At 43.2% G+C, this 27,881-nt stretch overlaps 1 protein-coding gene across 1 annotated transcript in view; it reads right to left on the bottom strand.

Moving 5' to 3' along the window:
• Nucleotides 1–27,881, bottom strand: part of MYO10 (myosin X) — a 163,893-nt gene that overhangs the window by 122,924 nt on the left and 13,088 nt on the right. Inside the window, exon 2 of the mRNA XM_014941048.1 lies at nt 6,433–6,531. Within this exon, the coding sequence (XP_014796534.1) occupies nt 6,433–6,531 (99 nt within the window). The remainder of the gene's footprint in view (nt 1–6,432; nt 6,532–27,881) is intronic.

Genomic DNA, 27,881 nt, shown 5'->3' on the forward strand with positions numbered 1-27,881 from the left:
AGAACCCCTGTGTGACTTTCTAAACATGGGGAACAAAAAAAAAACCCCAAAAAAAAAACAAGAGTTCAGGGAAAAAAAAAAAAAAAAAAGACAAACAACAACCACCCAACAGAAAAACCAACAGGCAAAAAGAGGCTTTTCCCTATCACCCTTTAACAACTATTCAGACAACAGCAGTCATGCAAAAATACTGCCCTTGATATAAAGCAGATAAAAAGGCAAGCTGAATTAGATCCTGAATCAGGAAAAAAAAAAAAGGGTTTTCTGCTACAGATACTGCTTTCTTTAGTATTATGAAATGCCTTAATATTTCTATGCTATACCAATTAACATTTTTAAGAATTTAAGAGACCAAAACTGATGATTTTTCCAGTTAGCAAATACTTAAAAAATAAGTGATGGCACATCAGAAAAAAAGCTTGCTCAATTTATGAGCACTTCCACCTGAACCAGTGATTAAACATCCTACTTATGAGCCACGTTTAGGGTTTTGAAGCAGCATTTCCATTAAAGAAAGCGTTCACTGTGAGGCCCTGTGGTTGCATTAAATCCTTACTAGGCACGGGGAAGCTTCTGGGCGTTGCAGTTACATTCCATCAAATGCTTCCCAGGAGGGACAGGACGAGGCAGCTCAGTGGGCTTGCAAGACACGCGTGGGCTCTGCAGCCTCTCGTGGTTCCCAAAATTCTCCTTCTAAAGACTGCAGGACGTAGAAAGCATGGCGGGGGGTGGCACAGCCCTCCCTCCTTGCAGTCCCTTCCAGATGATGCCCTTACAGGCTGGGGTCTTAAACCTTCCAGATGACGCCCTTAGAGGCTGATGCCCTCCCCAAACCGGGCAGCGCCTGGGACAGGGGGAGCCCAGGCCATGGGAGGCCCCGTCTCCCCACGGATGCCCCCGGGGGACGCTCCCAGCCAGCGGCCAGCTCACATCTGTCCCCAGCTCTGTTTACAGGCGCGTCAACAGATGCTTGCAGCCAGAGTCGCTCAACTTCGACATCCCACACGAAGATGTAAACACTTCTCCACAGAAGATAAATCCCAAGTACTGAAAGGTGCTCCGGCTGACTTCTGGCTCTCCCCCACCCCATCCCCCAAACCCAGAATTCCCATACGCATCCCTTAAAAACAGCAGCAATAAAGACCCAAAACTCAAAAAAAAGACCCAAGAAGCCAACATGCAAATAGCCACAGCACCAAACTTTAAGTATAGTAAAAATAATCAGGAGAATTATTACAAATAAGCCAAATATAACTAACTGCAGAATAAAGTGAACTGTGCAGTGTTTAGACAGATGGAATCTGACTTCCTGGTGTAATGCTGCTGAATTTGGCATTGACCTGAAGCCCCAAAGGAAGGGGATCTGCTGCCCGAAAAACACATGAGCTACCCAATGGCCAGAGTCGGTAGTCACAACTCTTCATAAGCACCATTAAATTAAAAAGCATGGAAGTCTTCATAAAGTTTGAAGAAAGAGATGGATTCATTAAATGCTAAGAACTGCCAAGACCAAAGCCCACTGTGTATATTTGTGTATTTTCTTAAAAGACTGTATATACGAGGGAGCACACAATGGGCTTCTTTAAAATGCTCCCTTGTAAGGGTGTATTTCAAGGGTAATAGATGTCAAATTCAGGGAAACGTCCAAATAACCACTGTTTGGAAATGTTGCCGAGTCTTCACATGGAGGAGGTAGAAGCGAGCACGACGCTTTTCAAGGATAACTAAGGAAATCCTTGTCCAGAAGGATTTACTTCTCCAATGCCTGATCTTATGAACCGATGCAGCCAAACACAGCATTTACTGATAAACAGTCCTACTGACTTCAATAACTTAAGCCAAGTAACTTCAGTGGTGTTATTCATGCCCTGTGAATATGAACGGAAGACTCTTGTTTAAAAGGACTTCTCACAGTAGCGAAGGCTAGCACAAGAGAGTCCCAAACGAGGGTGAGAAAGGACACAAGGCGAAGAAAAGAGTCCTTTATGAAGAGTGCTTAACCATTTGCCAGCAGTTTGGGGATTTTTTAAATGTTTTTTATTTATATTTTTTTAAAAACTAAAACAAGGAAAACATCAACACCCCTGGTATAACCACATGGTAACTCCAACAGGATCCTATTGCTAACTCAAAAATCAAACAAAAGGACCCCCCCCAACCAAAAAAAACCAAACCAAACCTCAAACAAAGCCCAGGTCTAACTTTTCTTGAATGAGGTCACTATGAGAAACTTCTCCCAGCCTTCAAACCAGCAGGAAAAAAAAAAAAAAAAAAAAAACATACTTGAGCTGTGTTTAACAAGGAACATCTGTAGCCTTCCCATTCTTGAGATGCAGAAATGCCCCAGAAGAGCCACATTAAGTTAAACACACAGGAAAAAATACTTTTGTTGCTGACCAAACCACTTACAGGTGCCTCTGATTTGAAGCTAAGGATACTGAGCAGCACTCTGTTTGCTGACATAACACCATGCTGTGAAGGACTTCTTTGTAAAGAAAGTTCACACAAAGCTGGTTTAACTGACAAAGTCTTTACTGGTGAAATGTGACATCTGTTTTTAAAGAGCCTGCATTTTTCGGATATTATCGCTCAGCTGCTTCTATTTATAACATATTTGATTTAAAAGTTCCCCTCAGTCAACTAAGCAGGTATGCAATTAAGTATCCTGAAATTTCAATGTCAGACTCCAGACAGTTTGAAACAATAGGTTCAACTTTTACTTCTCCCTGGATGAGTTTCTTCAGAGACACACACACGCACATTACGTCTTACATTTACAGAAATTTTCCCTTGCAAGGGAATGGGCATTATTAAAAGTATCACTCTCAGGTGCTCTTCTGAAAGCCCCCAATGCTCAAAGGCTTAAGCACAGGGCTACTTACATAATCCACCAAGAAAACATTAAAAAAAAAAAAGGGGGGGAGAGGGCAACATGACACAACACACTGACTATACATTTATGGCCATTATTTTTATATTTATTTGGATGTACAAATAGGAAGAAAAAATAGTCCTTATTAGGAGACAAGAAAGATGCTTTTGAAATTAACGCCACGCCAACTCAAGACAGCTCTTCTGAAAGATTTCACTTCCCCCCCCCCACATTTTTCCATTCACTGCCTATGCTTTCACTGGGGACAGTTTCAAGTGTGTCTGTACAAGTCAAGAGTATGATACAGTCCTCTTTCATGCAAGGGGAAAAGTTAGTATTTTATCTGAAACAAAGTAAAGTTCACATTATTTGGAAAAGGAGTAACTTGAATTTTTTTTTTCCTCAATAGAACCACTGATACTCTACTGAACATGCGCAAGTCATTTCAAACAAAGCATACAGTAACAGCAGGGCTTTTAGCATTTATTTAAACATTCACTTGAGTACTTCATAAGCTCACACAACTTCATTAAAAATTTATAGAATATGACAATGAGGAAATGTCTGCTTCACTGTAAATAAAACCCTTACGGAATAAATCATTTTAACGCTAAAAACACAGGTAGCAAAAATATCCTCAAATACAAGTAAAAGATGCAGTAACTGTAATGCCATCTTACACATGTATATGTCTATACACACAAGGAAATATTAGGGCTTTTTTTTTTTTAAGTCTGAGTATTCACAGACTGCACTGACATACTTTATATGTACATTCACAGACACGGTGTGTTTCCAAAACATCAGGCACAGAGTCCTCCACCAGCTCTATGCACACGAATGGAACAAAAAACAAAGCCACCCACCAACCAAAAAAATGAGTACAGCATCTTCTCTTCTGGAAAGCATCTGGGAGGTGCTCATTATAAAGAGAAAAACATTTACAATATGAATGGTCTGCTCATCACAGCTTCTCCAGTCAACGCAGACCCCGCGTCCTGAAGGCCAGCCTGCAGAAGGCTTTTGAGAGGCACCCCAGAGCCAGCTACAGCCCAGTGCGATGAACATTCACCAAGAGGGATGTCAGACCTTTCATCTCCCACTCCTTTATCGTGGGCCGGGGTGGTGAAACACAGCCCTAACATACTCTTCCCCTCCCTGTATTTAGTGAGGCTTTCATCTACCCCCATACAATGCCACGCTTTTCTTTTTTTCATAAAGAGTTAAGGCTGTTTCATAGCTATTTGCTCAGGGAAACCCAAACCTACAACCTGAAATTCCCTTTTCTAGTATATCGTATGTAGCAGATATCCCAGGCAGCCTATCAAATCACCTAGTTTTACAACCGTCTCATGCAGAGGGTGACACTGCAGAAAGCAGTAACACAATCATCTTTAATGATAATTAACTAATAGACTGCTTAATTGCAACATTCAGGCAACACAAGAGTACTCCAGGAGCAATTATATCACAATGTGATTATCACGAAGGGATTCAATACCTGATATGCAACTTGTTATAATATGGAAAGGTTACAGCATATTCTCGCAAGAGCACTGACACTGGGTGGGATTCCCTACAACCAACACCATACATGTTGGGATACAACCAACATGTACCCCTTCAGCATACAACCATATGCCGCCGCAGGTTTTTGTGGTGAATTTATTTCAAACAAATCAGAACAGAGTTAAGAAGTAATGTACTGTGATATGATGCTTCCATTATTCTGAAACTGACATTGGCAAAGACTTGGAGTCCAAATTCATAAAAGCAGAACCTGAGCACAACTCCAGAAAACACACCTTCCTAGTCTCACTGCCCCATCCATCATGTTTTGAGAAGTCATGCAAAATACTCAGTGGAATGGCAAGAAGTGCAAAGTCTAGTAGAAGCTACTGAATCAGAGAAGATGAATAACTATGCTGTGCTTTGATAATGTCCCAACACTTTCATCAGTTTGTCATTAGACTTGAACACAAGCTGCAGCTGTTAAAAGGGTCTGGGAATCAATATGCTGGCCATGCTTCAAAAATCATCACCGCCCCATAGTTCTGCAGCCTCACTCCTTGCTTCCCCTGCCCTGTTCTTCAAAGGGATATACAGCATTGCAGAGGTTGCCAAGCCGTCAGGACTCCAGAGCTGAACACAGTACTCCAGGCCGGGTCTCATGAGAGCAGAGGGACAGAATCACCTCTCTCGACCTGCTGGCCACACTTCTTTTGATGCAGCCCAGGATACAACAGGAGAAAACAGTTTACACATTTCTCTGTCTCCCAGGGATGTAGAGCACAACTAAGTTTTGCCACCAGAGACGTGACCAGACACAGGTGCTTGGACGTGACCTCCTCCCCGTCACCCCATTTTCTTTGCCACACACCCAGGAATCTCTGAAGAGAAGAAGGACACCATTTGCTCTGCCTCAGACCCCTGTTGTTTCACCCCCATTTTCATCCCTCACTGCCAGGCTCAAATAGGTTATATCTTGCCCATCAAAAACCAAAGTGCAACTGACTGGTTCCTTTTCTGCCTGAAGAAAAGCATGCAAGGAAAGTAAAACTGAGGGAACAGACATCCTCCAAAAGTCAAAGGGAGTGTCCTCCGGAGGTTGATGACTGTCTCAGCATAACAGTTTATATCTGACTCAACCTAAAACTGAAATTTCTTCAGGGAAGCTGCAAGAAGCCAAGTCTGGATAAACTGTGGCCTAATGGAGAGCAGAATAAATAGACAAATAAAAAGTAAGTGTGTGAGAAAGCAGAGCACTTCCAAGCTGTGAGCAACTTGGAAGAGAACTGGCAGGGCTAGTTCTGCCTTCTTCTGAGGGTTAAAAAGGAAAATTTTAAAAAAATAGGTAAAAAAAAAAAGGAAGAAAAAGAAAAAGAGGGGAAACAAGCTCCACAGCAGCTGGCAGCCAGACACTGCCAGTCCTACGCTAATGCAGCAGGCACGCACTGCCTGAGGTGGCCGAGGTAGCCCAAGCAAGTGCTGGGACCCTTCTTCATCCCTGCAGGCAGGAAGCAGCAGATAAAATAAATAAAAAAAAAAAACACAACCAAAAAAAAAAAAACCACCCACCCCTCAACCGAAACAAAACCAGAAAAGCCATGAGAGGGGGGTAATTGTCCCCTTCCTTCATGATCCTCCTTTTCCTACAGGAGCTGGTGGAACTGCCCCGGTTTTGCTCTGGGAGGTGTGTCTTGTTGCCTCCCATTGAATCAGCGACACTCCACTGCTGCGATGCCCCACTGCCACGTGCCAGCCCTGCTTTTGCTACTACCAGGGAACACAACCATGGAGTGGCTACCTACCTCCAGTGAACTACATAACCTATGTGGAAGAAGGCTCTGACGCTCAGCAGCATCACTTGAGCTTATTCAGGTGCAATCATAGCAATTGACTGGACAGACAATGGAAAGAGCTATTAAAACCAAAGTTGCACATTCAGGTCATACAAACCATTAGGCTTTTAGTTTCCCCCAGGCCCTTCCCACAAGGAGAACAGCTTCTTTTCCACAGAATGGCAAAAAGGAGAAAACATAGAGGAGCAATGCCCATACCTGACCATAGTCCGTTCTGAATACGACGACTCCTTCTGCACAGGAATGAACAGTACTGGGATAATGCTGATTATTTTCCCGCAGCCAGACCCGAGACCCCTACAATAAAAAAAAAAAACATAGTTATAGATGGCATAACTGAAACCTGAAAAAAGAATTTCACTCAATATTTTTCTATGGAAATACCTATCAAGTAAAAGGAGAGAAAGCACGACCAAAATCCAAATAAGCAAGTGAAATAAATAAAATAAAATAATCTCTCAGCAAGTATTTGTTGATTTCTGCTGGAACAGTAAGCACAGAAAAACTACACTGAAATGCCTTCTTTTTTTTTTTAACAGAAGTTCCTAAATGCCAGCAAGAGCAGCTGGAACCAATTCTGTGAGTCATGTGCCTCATGTTAGCACACGTAAAATTACAATGCAGTGTTTGAATTTACACACAGTTTAAAAGATCCTCCTCAACACTGGTTGGCTCCCTGCCTGTTTATTTTCAACCTCTGCTAGGCACTCACAGCACTTCCCCCCTGCTATCATCTTTCACCTTTTTTCTAAACCACTTTATAGGGTCCTCCTCTCTTGGCTGCACAAATACACAGAAGATTTAAAAAAAAAAAAAAAAAAAAAAAAAACACAAACTACTAGCAAGCAAGGGTACAAAGAAATGACGTTTGGTTTTTAGAGGTGAGGACGCAATGGAGACACTATCAGTGAGACACCCAAGTCAGTCTAGTAAGACAAGGTAGGTGCAGACTATTTTAATTTTCACCTGGCTGGAACACCCAGTGTCAAGAAAACAGAAACATCCAGCACTGGGAACAAGGGAAGAGGATGTGGGAGGAGGAACCACAGCTGATGCTACAGCCAACCCATTAACGATACCCACTCAAGTTGCTCCAGAAAAGAAGGTGGCTTCAGCTGGCGTGAAAATACTGAGCAGCAGCACCCCATGGTCTAACTGGTCTAACCCCCAACCCAAACTGTACTCACAAATGGACAGCAGGCTCCATATGAGAAAGACAGTATTTTAGTGATATTTAGCAAATAAGAGATTTTTTTTTCCCACCAGAAGTCGCATTGTCTCCTAAAGAAAAAGTAAAGGGGTAGTAGAAAGGGGTTGGGATATACTCTGATAATCATAAGGTTGTGACTTAGTGTGTACGATCACTTAAAAAAAAAACAATTCAAATAATTAATTTTGCATGCTAGCATCCAAAGGTTGTCCTTGCCTGCGTGTCTACACAGAGAAACTACTTACAGACTTGTTAAAGTTGGTGGGGTGCAGGGTTCTGATTAACAATCCCAACAAATACAGATTTTTATTTCGGTTACATGTATAAGGTGACTGGCCCTTGAGTCTACCACAGACTTCAGTCACATTACAAGTTGCATACACTTTAAATAATGTTGAATAGATATTATTCTTGTTTCTATGATAGGGGACAGCAGCACTGAGACACAAAATGATGCTCACAGAGAATGTATGAACTCTCTTGCTGCTTGGTTTCTCTGAATGGCAAGAGCTCAGCTCCACAGAGAAGAACATCTAAGAGCATCTCTCATTATTTTTTTCCCCTCCATCTTCTGACAAACCACTTTCCATTTTAAATGCTGTAAATGCCTGCGGAGATGTTTGCCCTTTTACCTCTGAAACCTCAAGCCAGATGGTTTCCAGGTTTACAGAAAGACTGAGGCAGTTCAAATGCAGGGTGACAGCAGAGGGGAGCAGAAAGGAGAGGACTTGCACCTGGGGTGGGCAGGGGGGAGAGGACATTCCAGAAGTGGTAAAAGCAATGGGGACTACTTGAACATTTAATTCAAAACCCAGTGACAGCAGAGGAAAGACTTCCACCAACGCCTTTGAGTCTTCATCAGACTCTGGCCATCAGGAGATCCAGGGCACCGCTCTGTTTTTAACCTTCGAGCAGCACAAACACCCTCATGCTGACAGGTCTGAGGGCATGAACACCCTGTGCTTTCCAGAGGAAGGCAGGCTGACCGTAAGGCATTGCTCTTGGACTTCCCCTGGTACCTCCCCACCAGAGCCAGCAAACAGAAAGGTCCTCTGTCCTATAAGAACCGGCACGGAAGCAATGACAACTTGGAAGGTGACATCCTCAGTATTAAGGAGTATCTACCACAACTGCCCAGGCAGGAGATAAAGGGCTCCTTCTCCTAAATGCAGTTGCTGCCATCAGCCCACATCCCCATGAGCACCTGAGAGTGAAAACTTGAGGCTTGTGGCTGCCCCTCAGCCCCAGCACATCGGTGTGATAAAGCGCTCAGCGCGAGTGCACAGCGCTGCCCAAGACAGATCATGTCTATACCATGCAACACGCTCAGGGCAAAGTGAGCTGTTTGCCTCACACTCCTCTATGTCCTCAGCCACCTCACTTCACCTGTGCATCACAGAAGGCTGAGGCTGGCAGGGACCTCTGGAGGACACGTAGTCCAACCCTTCTGCTCAAGCAGGGTCACCTAGAGCTGGTTGCCCAGAACCATGTCTAGATGGCTGTTGAGTATCCCCAAGAATGAGAGACTCCACAACCCCTCTGGGCAGCACGTGCCAGTACTTGGTCACCCACACAGTAAAGAAGTGCTTCCTGATGTTCTGTGGGAACATCCTGTGTTCGGTTTGTTTCAGTTTGTGTCCACTGTCTCCAGTCCTGCCACTGGGCACACTGAGAAAAGCCTGGCTTCCTCCTCTTTGCACTTTCCCTCCAGGTATTTATATACACTGAGGAGATTCCCTGTGAGCCTTCACTTCTCCAGGCTGAACAGTCCCAGCTCTCTCAGCCTTTACTTGTAGGAGAGATACTCCAGTCCCTTCATCATCTTCATGGTCCTTTGTTGGACCCTGTCCAGTATGTCCATGTCCCTGCTGAACTGAACACAGCACTTCAGATGTGGCCTCACCTGTGCTGAGTAGAGAGGAAGGATCACTTCCCTCAACTTGCTGGCAACACGTTTCTAATGCATCCAACAGAAATACCTATAGAAATCTTATGAGACTAAATACTCCTGAGTTAACATAGGACACCAGAAGAAAGAATCATCAGCCCATGAAACACCACCATTCAATCTTACAATCACTGTTTCACGTTTGGATATTTTGTTATTATTGGGATAATTCTGGCACAAAATGGAAGGATTACAAGGTCATTAAGCTCATCGAAAATTTTTACTTCACTGGGCTTTTCTGCCTTGACCTTATAACCCCACAGGAACAAGGCATGGCAAAGCTTCCCTACCTCTGTAAACAACCATAGTTCTGTACACAAATTTTAAGATTTAATGACAGTGGCTACTGACACAGCCAAGCTCTGGAGACCTTATGGTTCAAGGGGTGGAGACATTTACTACCATTACCCCAAGCAGCAAAGGGAATTTGGCCCCAGACTTCCCACCACCATGAGAAACCCTTTTGCCAGCTCGCTGCTGGGCATTAAGTGTCTGTACAGTCAATCCTCATCTCCTCCTCCTTGACAAATGCAATCCATCTAAATGCACACATAAACAGCAAAAAAATGCCCCAGTTTGTCAAAATGCAGTCAAGTTCTTCATGTACTTCAGGACAACCAAACCCCTGTTGTTCCACTGGTTTATTATTTGCCAAAATCTCCGAGCTCGAGTAACATGAAGTTTATTCTTTCAAGGGCAGCAAAAAGCTTATAAACATTAAGCCACAACAAAATTTGCCAAAACCTCAGCATTCAAAATAGCCTCTCACAAGCAGGAGTATGTTTTCCATCTTGAAATTAAATAATTAATTTTACTTTTTTTTTGTTTTCTGGGGAAGAAAAAGGAGCCTGCACAGAAGCATTCACTTGGTTGGGCCAGTCCTAAAATAAGCTTTTAAAAAGCGAGTAGGAAAGGGTTTGATTTAAACAAATGTACATTGTTAGGGGTCAATAGCTGCTATTCAGGGGAGGCTGGAACAATGCAGTTCACAAAGCCTGAGGCATCTGAAATGCAAATACAACGTGTTCCCTGGCAAGGTAGCTCAACAATACGGGATCTGTCCGTGGGCTGAGTGCTCTGCAAGGCCTTCCCGTCTTGGGGAGGGGGGAAAAAAAAAAACCACCACAAAGCCCTGGCAAAAGATACCTTACAAGCTATGCAAGTTACAGTCACCTCCTGTGCCCAGAAAGCTCTGCAACGGGGCGAGAGTCCCTCTGCCGTGCTTGAGTTATGTGCAAGTGATAGTTTTGAGGACAAAATCTTCACAAGTAGGAAATTTACGGGCAAGACTTGTCATACAGGACCCACCTCAGAAATGACTCCACACAATGCACATGGGAGCACATAATATTTATCTGGACCTGTTTTGCAGGGCGATGAAGCCTGTTAACTGGGGTTACTCCAGTCACTCCCTGACAAACCATCTAACATGCTGCTGTTCTGTGATAAGGAGGAAAGCAAAGCCATGGAGCATTTACTAAAGCCCAATGTTTTTTTATTTCCACAAAACGAGGTTGTAAAAATACTTGGAATAGCATTTGCAGAAGAAGGACCCTATGCCATGATTTCCATAGCAAATAAATGTCTCCCGATGACAAAAAGGAAAGGAAATAGGTTTGCAAATCTCACAGCTGCAAGACCACCTGGAGAAGTCCCTAGTCTTTCTAACCTCACAGATTTTACTGCAGAAAATTCAAACACTACCTTTTACCTCTTCTGTATTCCATTTTTGGAGATGACAAAAATCCACTCTTTTTTACTTTCTATTGGAAGTATATGGTGGAAAGCACAAAATTAGCTAAGAACTTTATCTCAACTAAGTAAAATGGTAGAGCATTTGTTACGGAATTGTAATTAAGCAGCTAGATTTTATATGCATACAGGTTACATGCTGAATAAAACAACTGCCTGGGCACCGATTACATTTTTATATATGCTGTATGAATATATGAAAAAGCACATATTGTATAACAGTGTTTTCATCCACGACAAAATGCTGCTCATTCATGTTACAATGTAAAATCCAGCTGACTCATCTACACTTTTGATCCAAAGCAGTTAAAACTGCTTTATATTTAGGGTGGTGATCGCAGGTTATGCTGCACCTGCATTCAAAAAGCATTTACCTATTAGGGTTCAGCAAAGCAAAAGGAACAGTGGTCAGTACAGATTTAGAGAAACTTTTGTTTATGTACCTCAGTAGCTTAGCTCTAAATACAAAGTTGGAGAGGCAGGAAAAGGTGTTTTGTTGTAGTTTGGGCCAGGTTGGCCAATGACAAGACAACAGATGCTCTCCTCCACCTCTCACTCCAAGGAGAGGAGGAAAAGAGAGAGAGATTTATGAGTTTAGGAAAAACTAAACTACTTAAATGAAATATTAAAAGAAAAAAGAAATATTAATAATAAAAGAAACTTGGGGGTGCTGGTGGACGAGAAGCTGGACATGAGCAGACAGTGTGAAGTTGCAGCCCAGAAGGCCAATCACATTCTGGGCTGCATCAAAAGATGCATTGCTAGCAGGTCCAAAGAGGTGATTCTTTCACTTTACTCTGCTCTGGTGAGACCTCACCTGAGTATTGTGTGCAGGTCTGGAGCCCTCAATATAGGAAAGATATGGACCTGATGGAGTGGGTCCAGAGGAGGGCCACTAAAATGATCAGGTGGTTGGAGGACCTCTGCTACGAGGACAGGCTGAGGGAGCTGGGGTTGTTCAGCCTGGAGAAGAGGAGGCTCTGAGGAGACCTAATAGCAGCCTTCCAGTACCTGAAGGGGGCCTACAGGAAGGCTGGGGATAGTCTGCTTACAAAGGTCTGTAGTGACAGGACGAGGGGCAATGGCTTTGAACTGGAGGGGAGCAGATTTAGATTGGAGATGAGGAGAAAGTTCTTTACTGTGAGGGTGGTGGAGCACTGGAACAGGTTGCCTAGGGAGGTGGTTGAGGCCCCATCCCTGGAGATATTCAAGGTGAGGCTCAATGACTCCCTGGGCAACCTGGTCTAGTTGGGGGTGTCCCTGCTGACTGTGGGGAGGCTGGACTAGATGACCTTTGGAGGTCCCTTCCAGCCTGGACAATTCTAACTTCATCCCTCAGCTTCCATACTGAGCATAGGGCAGATGGGAGGGAGCACCCCATTGGTCAGTTTGGGTCACCTGACCTGCCCACGCCTCCCCACAGGTGGGGTGACCAACCCAGTCAGCTGACCCCGGTTGCCACGGCAACAATTGTAAATAAGGGCCCCTCTCAGCCAGCAGAGAGCTGGCCCTGCTGCACCCCAAAGGAGGGCCTGTTTTTAACTAGGTCAAGCTGGACATAGCATTTTAATGGAAAAGATAACTAAAACCACATTTATTTTCATGCCTCCTCTTTACTAATTCAAGCACTGATCAACAAGGAGCGCCACAGCAAGAAAGAAGCTATCCAGACAAAAATACAACTCTGTTAATTTCGTGTTAATGAACACATTTCCTTCTGAAAACTCGCCTCTCGTTGTTAGCTCAGGATTACTGAAAACACTTCAGTTTAGGTACCCATAAACCTTAACATGCCAAGTGCATGTTTGCCCAGATTACTCAGGGGCAAACTCATGAAGCCCACTGGAAGCTGGAGATCCCTCACTGACTTCCACCCAAAAAAAGTGCTGGTGAGCCTCTTAAGCAGAAAACCAGAGCTGTTCTTCCTAAATCCAGGGAAACAAACAAGGAGTAATGCCCGTTTGTCTGTCGTATTACCCTGTAATTCAGAGTACTGATCTAGATTCACTCCTTGGCAGTGCCCGGTCTCGCCAGCACAGCTCCCCTATGCTCATCAGCAAAAGGCTTCCACAACAGCCAGCAGTGGTTGAAACACTAAAATCACTACAAAAGTCTGTGTACGCTACCACCACACAACCTATGAAAGGGAAATGAATTTCTATTCTAGAAACCACTCCAAGATGGTGCCACTAATGGGCTCTGTTCTTCTCCAGTATCCCTTCCGCCAAAAGTCAGAAAACCAGCAGTTTTCGTCTGGTGATGGGGTGGTGACAAATGGACGGAGGGACAGAGAACTAGTTGAATCCTAAATCTCTGCAGATAGTGAGAGAAATGACAGCGTTGGAAGGTACTTGAGTGTGTAATGTGAATTTCCATACCTTAAACTCCAAGAACCGACCATGCACTTAAATCCAGGCACGTAATTAATCCAGCTGAATAGGGCAGAATTCGTTTTCAAAACACTTGAGGCACTAATGACATGAGTAAACTACTAACACCTTTCTCTCAACAAATTTAGTTCTGCTTCATGAACAATTGCACTTTACTGTTTTAAAGCAGAACAAAGAAACGATGTTTCCATGTATAAGGTCAGTCGAGGGGCGTTAGTTTCCTGCAGAACAAAGTCTCCTTGAAAATGAGATGTTTCTGTTGTCTGTCCATCCCCCCACAGGAGATCAAAGCACCAGCTCTCCTGCTCCTGAGGTCTGCGCAACAGCTGCTGATTAACCTTGAACAGGCTCCATCTCCTTCTGTTTCAGTAATTGGAGATAGCGCGGTGCCGAAGATGGTATATCACTTTAAAGCAAGAAACTGGATTAAAACCTGTATTATTACTATTACTGACTTGAAAGGGAAGCAGAATAAATTTGTACCTTCCTCAGACCTTTGAGAGCACCAGCACTTCTTACAAAACTACCATTTCATGCAATATGGTCTTTTAAAAAAAAAACAAAACAACAACAACAAAACCCCAAAAACCCCAGAACATTTTATCTTCCAGTTATTCTCAACACAACCATCACACAGAGATTAACCTCTATATATGCAGGTGGACAGGCATGCTCCCCCCCCACCTTCTGCTGCTGAGTGTGAAGACACACATTGCTAACAGACCTCACTCAAAGGCTAAAATGCAATTGCACTTCTCTGCTAGAGCTCTGAAGATGCGGTTGCCAGCTCCTGGGGGCAATGAGGGTTCCACACCACTAGGAAACAACAGCTTTATCTTACCCTCAAAAGCAAACCCAGCAGTGAGATGCCATCAAGCCTTTTGGGGAGAGTCATAGGTATTGCTGTAGTCTGAATTACGACTTTCATGAGAGATTCAAGTGCTGCCTTTATGTTTCGACAAATTTTGCAAAGTACCTTTTTCACTTTCAGGACTGCCCAACATATACCACAGCATCAAAGCTGCAAAAATATGACAATATAGGATTTTGGGAAGCTTACTGTCATTATCAGTTGTGGTCAAGCTGCTAGTGGACATCAGTTCTCTCTCTCTCTCAACTGCAAATTTAGGTAAACAAATAACATTTTCTGTGCAGTCAAGTCAATAGCATTTCTGATTAATTCTGAAAGTTAAAATAGTGAAATTAAAAATAATGAAACAATGAAAAAAACTGGAAAAAAAAAGAGAAATCAGGGAAGAGAAAAAAGTTGCTGTATGTACTTCCCAATCTACTATATCCAAAGTTCCAAGATCTCCTGTACATCACCATCAGCAGGTACCACACACTTGCCCAGCATGGGACACTACTTCCACCACTCTCCCTTCCCCACCTTAGCTTGTGTGCATTGGGGGGCTGGAATCTTAATCTGTTAAAACTCAGTAAATTAAGTAATTCAAAAAGACAACACATGGGTGAGGAGAAGGAAGAGAGAGCATTCCTGATGACTACAGGGAGATGTAAGGAACGCAGGGTAAAAAAGCTTGGGGCCACTGTAAACCTTTCCATCACTGCCTATATTGGAGTGGGGGGTAGCAGCACCCCAGCAAATGACAGACCTCCTCATATATTCATGGTCATCTTAAAAGCGGCATGTAGTTCTCTCCCCTTATTTGAATTCCTAAAGAGGAATATACAATATCCTCACAAAAAACTTAGACTTACCCTAAGAACAAACCAAGCCCTAACTCTGTCTTCACAGATAACAATGGGAATTGCAGTTCCTTCTTTGATGACAGCACAGTTTTGTCAAGTAAATATTTAATAAAAACTGTGGTTTTTGGAAAATCACAGCCATAACTACAAACATAAAAGAAAAACCCAAACAAAAAAGCCCAACCCAAACATAAAACCCCCAAAACTTCATTTCCTTAAAACCAACTGAATTTAACTGATCAGTATACATGCACACACCCCAATTCTTCATCCATGAGGTTTGAGATTTTTTTAACATTAACAGGTATTTTAAGAAAGACAGAACCTGGGAAGGACAGTGCACATAAAAGCAGCAGAGGAAGAGAGACTCTCCTCTAAAACCCATTCACCAAAGCCTACAGCAAGAGTAGTTATCCCAGCATGACTGCCCAAACAAGCCAATTTAAATCACCGCTAGCTTCTGCTAACATAATCTTTTCCATAAGTTATGCTGCCACACATCACTGTCTGTCACTAACTCAGGGGCAAGAGGACAGCCTACCAAAATGCCTATAGCTCAACCACAGCGCTCAGTTGCGCTTGGCAGTCCCCAGTCCAAATGCTACCAGCCTGGCAACTTTTTGCTTGTCCTACGTGACAAGCTTATAAACTCACGTCAAGGTGGAGAAGGATCTCTAAATCCACTTGTGAAGTCATGCTAATATCCTCTTCTCACCCTCCTTCAGCCACGCTCCCAGGACTGGTGTGTCAAAGACCAATGATGCAAAGTGATGGTAGAAATATCATCTTCTTGACTACCTTCTTTACTGGGGCTTAGCCACAGTAAAGAACTTTCCTTAAGAAACTTTGCCCTTAAAACCTTGCACGTATCAAATCTGTAATCTGCAACAGGTTGCTAATGGTTTCAAAACCATTTTTCACAAGAGCTGTAAAACTCCCTGGTGTTTTCTTCCACCTTCCTCTTGCCTTTCCTGCCTGAGCAGGATGCAAAGCAAAGGCCAGGGGAGCTGACTCACCAGCTCCAGTCGTGTGATACAGGAGAGACCAACCACTCTGAAATGAGGTTTAGTTTGAGACTGAAGTTGAAAGATGTTTCTCATTCACCTCCTGAAAAGCCCATAGAGAGTCTTGTTTGCAAAACGGGAACTCCCGCTTGCAAAGACAGATGTTCAGTCTCATTGCAAAATGTTTTATTTAGGAAGAACATCTTTAATCAGCTTCTAAGTACTCAAATTAAGTGAAAAACCACATTCCTTTGATACATGGGTCCTGAAGAGAGGCATTTATGCTTATTTTCATGAGACATGGATCTATTAGGCTCATTAGTCAAGGAACTGTTCAGTTCTTGACACTGTTCTACAATGTACCTGGACACTGAGGTTTTAGAAGAAAATCTAATATGGAACTAGACAGCGATAGTTTTCCCACAGATGCTAGTTGTGCTACACAAGCATGGATATGTCTTGTCTAGAGGGACATTATACTGGTTCAGCCTGACTTGAATTTGCAAGCAGATGAAATCTCCATTCAAGACACATTTTCTGCCATTGACCACTCTCTGCCGCCATCTGACTTTATTCTGGTCATATTTATCAGAGCATTCTTGCACCAAGGAGCATTACTGACAAAATGCCAGCGTTGCACAATAAAGTACACAGGAGGATATGAACTTTGCAAGTCAAGGACTACTCCTGGTTTCTACAAAATGCCTTTCTAGCTTTCTAGTGTTGTCTTCTTTCCTCTTTTTCTCCTCCCTCCCCACCAATCAAGCAGGCAACTCCAAGAAAATGTAATTTTAGCCAAGTGGGATTCCTGTATGAAAAAGATAATTCATATTAACCAGCACATTGTGCAAGGTAACAAGCATACTTAAAAAATACTCCCAAGAATAATATGACAGCTTCCACTTTACAAGTTACTGGCACCAAAGTACAAAAGGTTCCACTTTTGCTCTTATTTCCATATTGTCAATTTTCAAGATCCTTTTCTACGTCAAGCAGTATTACAGGGATTATATATATATACACATATATTTATTTATTTTTGTTTATGTCTCCCTGCAAGTCAAAAATATCAGTTTACACATGAAACATCTTCCTGGGTTAGAGCAGGGACGGACAAGAAGGGAAAATAGTTCCAGCCTTAATTGCTGCAGAAAAAACAACTTTACAATCAGAGCCTTAAGACAAACAAACCGAACCACCCAGCCTAAATTCTTTAGAAGTGTTTTTTTGGTGTTTTCCCTTCTTTAAAACTCCCTATTTTCTTAAAATTAAAACTCAGGATTTTGGAGAGACACAGTTCACACTTTGGTGCCATAAGAATTAGCAAGACTGTATTCCAAGGCTAATAAAGTAAGTATGAAAGGGAGAGAGAAGATAATAATGGACCACTCGGCCCACAACTCTTTCATTTATTTTTTTCACTAATAGAAATGCTGATTATTGAAAATAGAAGAATTTTAAATATCAAGTCACAACTTCTCCTAACTTTTATTGATCCCCTCATACTGAATTTGTGATAGACGATTCAGCAGGCTTCATTTCTCTTTGCAGCTTTGCTTTCACAGTATCATCACTACATATTTCTATTTCACCACAGAAACGCAAGTATTTGAAGTGTGTAATTGCACTGAATTATTTCTTTACATCACTAGTTCATTCTTCAAAGGTTCTTTTGGGTTTTTGTTGGTTTATTGTTTTTTTTTTAATCAATCTCATTTGGCAAGCTACATGGGGTTTGCCCTACAAACACCAAGAACCCTTTTCTAACTCTGCCCCAACTGCCATGTCCTACAGACATCACCAGGACTCTGCAAACGATAAAACACCTGTAGAATAAAGACTTACTATGGTTAATACCTAATGGAATACAGAAACCAGGAGGAACAGATGAAATACAGGATGGTTGGTAAATCAGGGTGTACTGCCAGCCCCTCGCACACGTAATCCCTCAAGGTGGGCACAAGGCAGCTCACCACAGCTCAAAGGCAGGACCAGGAGCCCTGAGAAGCTGGATGAAGGATAAACACATGCCATGCCTACAGCTAGCCAGGAAAATGCGGTTTCCTGGCCTGTGGCAGCTCAGTAGCAGCCTTGCTGAGGCCAACTTAGGAAGCTTGGGCAGACGTTATCAGGCTTGCAGCATCACACAGAACGAGTCCAACATGGGTTATGAAACAACCTGAGGCGGTGGAGAACTAGTACTTCACACCCAGGATCCAACCATCCTTAAAAATTAATTAAATAAAAATGAACCAAGCCTTTAAATCCTTAAAAATCCAACATGCCAGCAACTCGCCTTGGGGAAGCGCACCCCCCTGTGCCTGAAGCCCTTCTGTGGTGCCTGACTTTTACAAGTAAGTTTGGAAGATGGGATGATCCTTCATCAGACAAACATGAGGGTCCTGAAAAATGGAGGGCAGTATGGCACCTGCCTGTGCTCTCCCCCTTCTTACCGTTCATGCTTCAGGAGAGCGCAGAAAAAGCTGATTCTGCCACTGAAGTCCTGGGTTTGCAAGGTGTTAGCAACTTCCCACACTAATTTGTATGCTGCAAACCACAATAATCACTGAGCAACTCCAAATTGCCCGTCTGGAGATCACCCGATGAAAACACAACCAATTAAGCAAAGTGTAATGGCACGCTTTATCATTAAAGGGCAGAGCACTGGCTCGTTCCTACGTACCCAAGGCAGCCACGCTGGCGGTTGGTGGCCCAGGGCTCGTGCATTTGGGGGGCACAGGGGAACGTTGCCGTGCCCGCTGAGCAGCGGCTGAACTCAGCCTGGCTTCTTCCAGAGCCAGCCCCACGGCAGGCATCCCTCTTGGAGCTGGGAGGACATGCAGTCCCATCAAGACAAAAATCTCTCCCTTCTTTGGGGATAACTCAGAAGGATGTTTGCACTTTTTAATGGCACGTGGTATCCAACACCTTTTGCCCTCCTGACTTCCTGCAGCTTGCCGTCTTGCATACGGCAAAGAAATGCATGTCTTAAAAAAAGAACAACCAAAAAACAAAAGTGGGAAGGCAACAGTCTCTTAAATCCTAGCAGCATGTTAAAACACTCACAACCCGCTAAGTAACATCTTTTATTGTTTTATGCAGAAAGGGGCAAGCATGCTTGCTGGAGAGTTAATGGCAGCTTCAATCAACAGGATGGAAGTAAGCAACTAAAGTAACAGCTTTTTCAATAGATCATATCTATTTTCAGAAAGGGGGAAAAAAAGAAGGAAAAAAAAAAACGTCTTAGAGAGACCCTCAGACTCCCTAGCAGACCTGTAAAGGGGCCCACAGGTCTACACAGACAGAAAAAATAAGAGTTTATTCCCCTTTCTATTTATTTTAGAACAAATTTTCTTTCACAGCAGTCAAAAAAATTATACTAATAGCACCCTCTGAAATTATTGCTCCTGTCTACCCCTTGAGACATTGGTAGACACTTCTCTTGGGTATGGAGTAGGCAGCACTGACGGTCAGCAGCAGCTCTTCCCATCTCCTCCTTCTCCAATTACTACCTTCTCCTCATTCTCAGGTCAGAAACTCATAAAAATGAGTACCAACAAATTTTAACACTCAGCTGCGAACTGAGATCTAAAACACATACAACTTAATTACCGTGGCATTTCAAGGCAAAAGGATCCCCATGAAATATGAAAAGTATATATTGAGTTGTAGAGGATAAAAACCCTATAACCTTAAATAATTTATCATTCAATTCAAAATTCATTCTTTTCTTAATTAACTCATAAATAGGATCTAATCTACCAACCCTGAAACAAACACCAAAGTGCAGTAAGTACGAAATAGTCACTCGTACACAGGTTACTTCTCAAACCGTGATCAAATGTTTATAAACAAAAATCAATTGTAACAGGCATTTGAAAACACCTAATTCACTTCCCTAATGCAGAAGCAAAACAGGGGACAGGAAGAATTAGGTTGCAGTAGTAGAAGAGAAATTTAATCTCAGCAGAGTCTCTCGCTCAGCTGTTGGATGGTGTGAGCAGAAGCCTGTCCATCAGGGCTAATCTCTGCTTTCCAGGGGCCACAGGATCCCAGAGGCTGCACCACTGCCGTCTGACACCACTGTAATACATATAGAAGGTGCAACTTTGCAGAAGAGTTGGGAATGGATACTGAGGGCAAATTTAGCAACGAAGCTTATATTTTTAGCTAAAGTTAGAAAGCCATGAAGTTCAGATAAAAGGCAGCATTTCCTGCATGTGCTTTGAACAGTTCTGCACGTTACCGGCTTTGAGCTCCTCTCTGGGATGAGGTGATGCTTTGCAAGGCTTCCCGCTGCAGAGCCCCGGCACTGCTGATGAATACCAATGGTATGTATGCAGCAGTCGCAAGGTAAAAAGGCAGCCTGAAACACTGCGTTCATTATATTCAGCCCTTCAAGGTCACAACCCCCTGAAAAGCAATCTCCTGCTTCTGCTTAGTCCACTTCTTCTCCCTGACCAGATACATTTCCTGCCAGTAATGCTACTCTTATTAGCATATGTATTTTGATTTTTCTGCGAGTGTGCAACTGTGAAATGACGTATGTACAGGGTGAGTCACCTGAGTCACTATGGCAACTCGGTTTTTCTTCTATTGGGAGAACAGAAGAAAATACATATATATTCATATATATCATATAAGTAAAATTTGACTCTCTTTAAGTTCATTCACCAGTAAACTGCCAGAAGGGAGTACCTTTAGTAGAAAACTCAGAAACAGAGCAGGTATTTCTATCAGCAACCCTTCTTTCCTCCTGTCATAGACACCTTTCATGCCATAGGCTGGACTGAACTGTAGTTTCATACCACTGCCCATCTCGCATCTATAAACAAGTCCTCCAGGGAGGTGATCCAAAGCAGCTCGCAGGTCCCTAGCATGGACAACAATGCACTTTTCCTCATGGTTTGTAGCGCCTTTCTGAAGAAGCTTAAAATCTGCACTCCACCTTTCAACAAGAAGGTGAGGCACGTTTCCTCACTCGCAGGCACACCTAGAGATTTGATGCGTTCCCATTCTGCGCCCTTGTTTTCACGCCAGGGATTAATATTTCCTGCATCACTCTGACGCCAGTTTGTTTATTTTTCTTCAATGCGTGTTTACATTACAAGCTAGAGATTGTTAACAGGAAAAAATGACTACCTCAACTTGTGGCTGGAGCAGAAAAAGCAGGAACATGGAGCAGGTGTTTCAGTAGGTTTTTTTTAACATGCATGTACATTTTACTGTACTGGAGGTTAATAGAAAATTTAATCTGAAACTAAACCACAAAGCAATTAGAAGAACTTAACCAAACAGAAGAGATTTGAAGCATTAATACCTGATAAAATGGATATTTATCCCAGAGATAAACGAGGAGTACCAGGAAATGCATCTGGGCTGAGACTCTGCTCTAGATTGCTACATCCACTACACAAAAGCATAATGAGAAGAGGGTTGAACAGCTGCATGCCTCTCAGCAGGCAAAGGACCTTCACATCCAAGTGATTTAACCATACGTTGTAATCTCCCAGAGCTGCACCATTCACCTTACAAGGTGGGAACCCCTTGCATTCAAGCTCTGCCCATTCCAATCACCAAGGGGATTAGCTCAAGCAAGTGGAGCATCACCGCAGCAGAGAGATTGATTTTTCTTCCCAATTCTCCAGGATCAGGTCTGAAATCAGACCGTACTGTTTGCTATCAATGTGACCTACTTGGGCTGAGATGCTAAACTCCATTTTTTGGCCTAAATCCAAAGAGGAGATCCTGTTTCCTTCACACAAAGACCTACCAGCTGCGACTAGCAGCCACATCTCCCCCAGCCAGGAGCTCCCACAAGCACCGGCTGTAGAAAGCTGTGCTTCCCCCGATCAGTAAAACTGATGCCAGAACAGAGAAAGACGTGGCAAGAACACAGCTGCTTTGAGACAAAGATACTCAAAAGTGAACCCCAGACCATTTTAGGGCTGGTGAAAATAATGAAATGATGGTGGAGACCTAGGGGTGTGAAATGTACTTGCACATGAAGCACAAGTATTTTTGTGGAGAGCTCGGGATGTACCAATAAGCAGGGTACCCGGCTACTAGCACTAGCGTACCCAGGAGCTGGCACCTCTTTCCACTCTGGCCATCTCATCTTCAAGAAGTCATAGTTTCTTTAGGGTGAGGGTGGTGAAACACTGCAACAGGGTGCCCAGAGAGGATGTTCCATCCCTGGAAACATTGAAGGTCAGGTTGGACAGAGCTCTGAGCAAACTGATATAGTTGAAGATGTCCCTGCTCACTGCAAAAGGGTTGGACTAGGTCCCTTCCAGCCCAAACTTTGCGATGATTCTGTGATGATATTTCAAAACATGCTCCCTAATACCTTAGGCTACCCATACCTCTATACAGTAACAGACAGACAACATACATAGAACATGCAGCAACTGCAAGTCTGACAAAAGCATGCTTTGCTCCTGTAAGAAAACTGCTCCTGTAGGTTTAACACATCCCGCCCTGCTCTGCATTTCCCAGCTCCCCCCATCACCCTCCCACCCAAAAGGTGTGATGGAAGCTACAAGTCAACACTCTGGAGAGCAAGCTTTCATGAGCAACTCTTGTTGACTCTAAAGCCTAGGGAACCATGATCTTTCCCTTAGCTACCTCTGAAAGTATGTCTACTCCAGAGCAAAAACCTTTATACGGCAATTTATTTTACTTAGCAATGAAGTAAGTCAACCAACTCTTTTGTAAACATCAGCCCAGACAATTCCATAAACATCAACTTCCCACAGCATGGTGCAGTTCCCCAGTCTCTCAAACCTGGGAGGACTTTATAGGCTTGCCATCACAAGGATGTTGCTTTAAATTATTTATAAAGAAGGTGACTGCACAGTTAAGCTCAAGACAAATTAGCACGGTCCCTAAATTAAAATGTGAGTGTAGCACTCAAGATGCAGTATTACTGCTTCTTCCCTGCCCAGAGAGGTGCTTTTTCTTAAATAATAAAAAAAACCCACCCTAAAAACAAGAAAGAAAAAAAAACCAGAACAACCCAAAGGATATGGGCTTCATAATACTCAAATGCCTACACAAGCTCAGACTGGGAATTTTCCATGACTGCTTGACACAGTGCTATTAAAACATATTTAATCTTGCTTACTCATAATCATATTTTTATGGCACCAAAGAACGCAAGCCTAAAAGAAATATAAATGTCTTCCTTTACCTAAACACAGCCGGTATCTTTTACTACTTCTCATACTACTAATAAAGTCACTTCTCATATTACTATACTGAGAGTCAACAAAACAGCTATTTGTTCAGTTTGGGTGGTGGTGTGTTCTGTTTTTTAGTAACTCCTAGGTAAAATGAAATTACCTAAACACTGCTGAAAAACAACTTTTCCACAAATGCTGAAGCATGGAACTGTGAAACAAGAAGCATTATATGGGCAAATTACTGTAGAACAAAACAGGATTCAGGAAAGCCTCCTTTGCCTGAAAGGGCACGTGCTTCATTTCAGCCGATGTGAACATGACACATGCCCAAGAATGAATGAGTGCTTCTTCAGCCCAGACTTCCTTTGGGAAGAATGTTCAAACTTGGTCACCCAGAGGGCCACTTGTCCCTACTGAATTACTCTCAGAAGCATCATTTCAAAATGAAGTTTTCAAGCATGTTACTGATTATTCAAATTGCTTTAGCCAAAGTGGTATTTTTACTGTTCAAAAAATAAAATAATAATAATTTAAAAAGTCTTTTATCATTTATTTCAGAGCAATAGAACATCTGAGAATTAACTTGCTCATGATTACCCGAAAACCCAACTCCCCATGTGGAACCCAACTCCAGTTCTGCGGAAGGTGGTGTCCCTGCCGCGCTCTTTAAATGCTAGGGAAGTGGGAATCATGAAAAGCCATTTAACCCTTTACTGCAAATAATTGCTGCAGTAGCAATTATTCCTCCACTGCCAGCTCCATATTAGCTTCCTCCAAGCTTTGACTCAGCTGGTCAAAAAGACTTGGCCTTAAATAGAACCGATTTTCTTTTCAAAGAAGCCATAAACTCAAAACCAGTAACTTTATGCTTACTGGACATACTACCTTTCACTCCCTGTGCCGCATATAACACACTTGGTTCTGCAGGGAGGAACAGAGATTTCCTCACCTCTAAGGAAATTAATTTGGACTCCTTGGAGCTCCACACTGCACTTTCACGTGTGTGCAGTGTAAAATACTGCAAACCACAAGGACTATGTGCCTGTTCCTTCACCAAGAAAGTCAACCAGAACTTGGCCCCTTGCTTAGCACAGGCAGCAGATCTGGTTTTATTTGCATCACCGCAAGAGCCCAGGGAGGGCGAGAGCCTTATGCGCTACACCTCTCTACCCAGGAGAAGGGGAGAAAAAAATCTGTTGGAAATGGAAAATCCCGTAGTATTTTGCAACTCGAGAACCAAGGCGAAAGCAGACTGAATTACTTGTTGAGGGCTGTAAGACTTTGGCAGATGCAGCGATGCAGTTTAAATCATCCAAATCCCACGACAGCGTTCACATGACATCACCTCCCCTCTTGCTCATGGGCCAGTCTTCCTACAACTTCCCTGTTGTTTCAAGTATCAACTTGTCTTTGTTTTGAAGAAGTGACTCTAATTTCATCATAATTCTAGCTGCTCACGTATAGGATGAGCGCAGCTAAACTCTGGCAGCTGTTTATCACTGAACCGAGATCTTTTGAAGAGAGCACTTATACCACATTGTTTTGGTCACGTTTTCGGTTCCCTTTCATCTTCAGAGAGCCACAAGCATGTTTGTTTACACACAAATGTGACTGTCAGAACCTCTGTGTATTTTTCAGATATACACATGCTTTCACGATGTTTTCTTCTCCTGTTAGTTAAATCCCCACCTCATATTCACATAAGCAAGATCCCATTAGTACAGGACAACTACGAAACCTAGGCCTGTGGCTAGCCTGTGCCTGTAGCACATTAAGACACATCTCAAACATATCCCACTTCCAGAGGTAATACACAACATCAGCCAACTTGCAAAACGTTTGTTTGTTTTGGTTTTTTTACCCCAATATGTTGTACAAGTCTCTCCCTCAGATAAAACTGTATTATTTTTTGTTTAAAAATAATTCACAGACACATTCACAGAAATAAGATATGTGATTGCATTCACTGGTCCTTCCGTGGCAAAAAGAAGCTTTCAGCAGACATGTTTCCCAGCAAGTCCATTCTTGAACACTCGTGAGCGAGCCGGGGCGGGCTGTGAGTCACCCCAAGCGCACCCAAACCCACACCCGCCGTCCCCGAGGTCACCGCGTGAGTAGCAGGGATGGTGCTGTGCCCCAGGTGTGGAACACTGCTCACCCTGTAAAACCCAGTCACTACTTCACACACTAACGTGTAGTGTCACACACGGCTTCTTCCCGCTCATTTCAAGGAGAGCACAACATCTGATTCTTCTTTAAATCTATCTTCCACACAATGTCTCTAACTTCACACTTTTTTTTTTTTTTACCTCCTCACAGCAGCTCTCATGATACCATCTGGTGCCTGAAGGCCACAGGCTGGCACGTAATTACCCAGTCCTAAAGCAGTTCAATTTCTTCAGCAGCATTCAGACCTACAAGATATGCTCTCCTTTGGTCCTGACTTCATACACTGCTCTGCTTCCTCTCTGATAAATTAAAGGAAGCATCACTGTAACTTAGCCTTCTGTGGCCCAACATTTGCACCCTACCAAAGCCAATCATCTCTTCAGAAGAGCTTCCTAAAAAGTAAAAAAATCTCCCATGGAACTTCAAAGCCGGTTCTGAATGTATCCACTACACTGGAGTGGTGGTAAGTGTTCTTCCCCCAATACACACCATGCACTGCATCGGTAAGGAGATGGCTTACTGCCTTCATTAAAAAAAAATTGATTAGAAATAATAATAAAAAAAAAATCATTTCTAGCTTTCCAGGAACGTGCCTGCAATAAAAGCAGCTCTACAGTCACATAGAAACCAATGTAACAATGATACTGAAATGGGCTAAAACACGGTAGTAAGTTAGACAAGTCGTTTGTTAACAAAGCGGCATCTGTGCGGGGAGCACAGAGCCCCGATTGTGGCAGATTCCCGCCTCCACCCCGGCAGCAGGGATATGGAGGGACATGGCTGCTGGGGCTGCTCCAGCGTGACTTACGTGTGGCTCTGTCACCCACCGTCACCCTCTCGGGAGCCGCAGCAGCAATGCAGAAGAGGACTTCAGTGTGTGCTTTATTAAGCCTAAGAGTAGACTTGCAGAAGCTACGCTTCAACCACGGTCACTGCTACTGAAACCTCATTTGTACTAAGATCAGCAGTTGTTACCTACTGGGTTGTAGTCATTTTGACTGGTTACTATTAAGTGGAGTTTTGGGGATTTCCTAAGTCCCAACAGGGGTAGCATTCAGAGTCAGAGACTGGTTTGGGTTGAAAGGGAACTTTAAACATCATCTAGCTCAAACTTCCCCCCCACCCCCGCCATTGCCATGGTCAGGGACATCTTTCCCTGGATGTTCATTAACTCTCCCATGGCAAGCTTGGACTGTGAGGCATAGGAAGCCAAGCGACTTGTACCCAGCTAGAGGCCAAAACCACAAGGTATTTCAGAACATGCTTAATTTTAAATACATTATGACTCTTCTCTAATTCAGGGGGAACTGTGTGTCCCACATTCATCATTACTAACCTTGCTAAAATAAGTAAAGAGGTCTTGATTTAAGTAGAGCAACATCAGGAGCTAAATCTCAATGAAAAAAAAATAAATCAATCACACATCCTGATATTATGCAAGTTAAGGCACCAAATTTTAGAAACCCAAGCTTAAATACTTTCTCCCACTGCTTGTTTTGGGTTTGTTATCTTTAGTCATGATCACATAGAGTACCTACAGATCACCGAAACCCTAAAACTCTCCTGTGCCTTTAAACCTACCCACCCACACACCTTCCCTTCGCCAATGACTTCCCCCTCCTGCCCAGCCAGAAGCCACTATCAGAGCCTCTTGTTTGGGAACTGCCAACATCTGCTGATAAGAGAAGCAAAGCTCACCACAGGGAACAGCCTGCTCGGCTCTACTACCCATGGCTCAGGAGAGACCTTTGAAACAGCCCTCTTGCCCGCCGGAGAGCTGCTGTTCGACAGGCGTAAAGCCACAGCCAGCAGAACACTCAAAACCAAACTGCCTCCAAGTCAGGGTAAGCCCAAGAGCACTGCATCTTTATTATTACTTTCCAAAGGAGCCCGAGAAGTGTAGCGTGTCCACAGACACTCAGCATTAAAGGGGAAAGAGGACACGACAAGTGTCAATGCTTGGTCACAACAGAAGAAATCTAAGTCCGAAGATGAAGGTCCCAGTTCCACACCCATGAAGTCAAAGAGAGGTTAATTATTATTTAGCTATTCATGCAAGCCGCCAAGTTACTCACTTAATTAGGCTGAAACACATTAAGCCAAGTGTAAAAGGTAGCTGCTGCTTTAAACAAAGACTTTAAAAATGTAATTTGTGGGATCAGCACCGTACGCAGTACAAGAAACCCAACGACACAGGATGCAGAAGGTAGTCCTCTGGGAAAGGTTAATCCCAACACCTGGAGACCAGGAAAACCCACTTCCCATCCAAAGCTGCTC

The sequence above is a fragment of the Calidris pugnax genome, unplaced genomic scaffold (assembly GCF_001431845.1).
Source record: "Calidris pugnax isolate Ruff unplaced genomic scaffold, ASM143184v1 scaffold8, whole genome shotgun sequence".
Classification (NCBI taxonomy): Eukaryota; Metazoa; Chordata; class Aves; order Charadriiformes; family Scolopacidae; genus Calidris; species Calidris pugnax.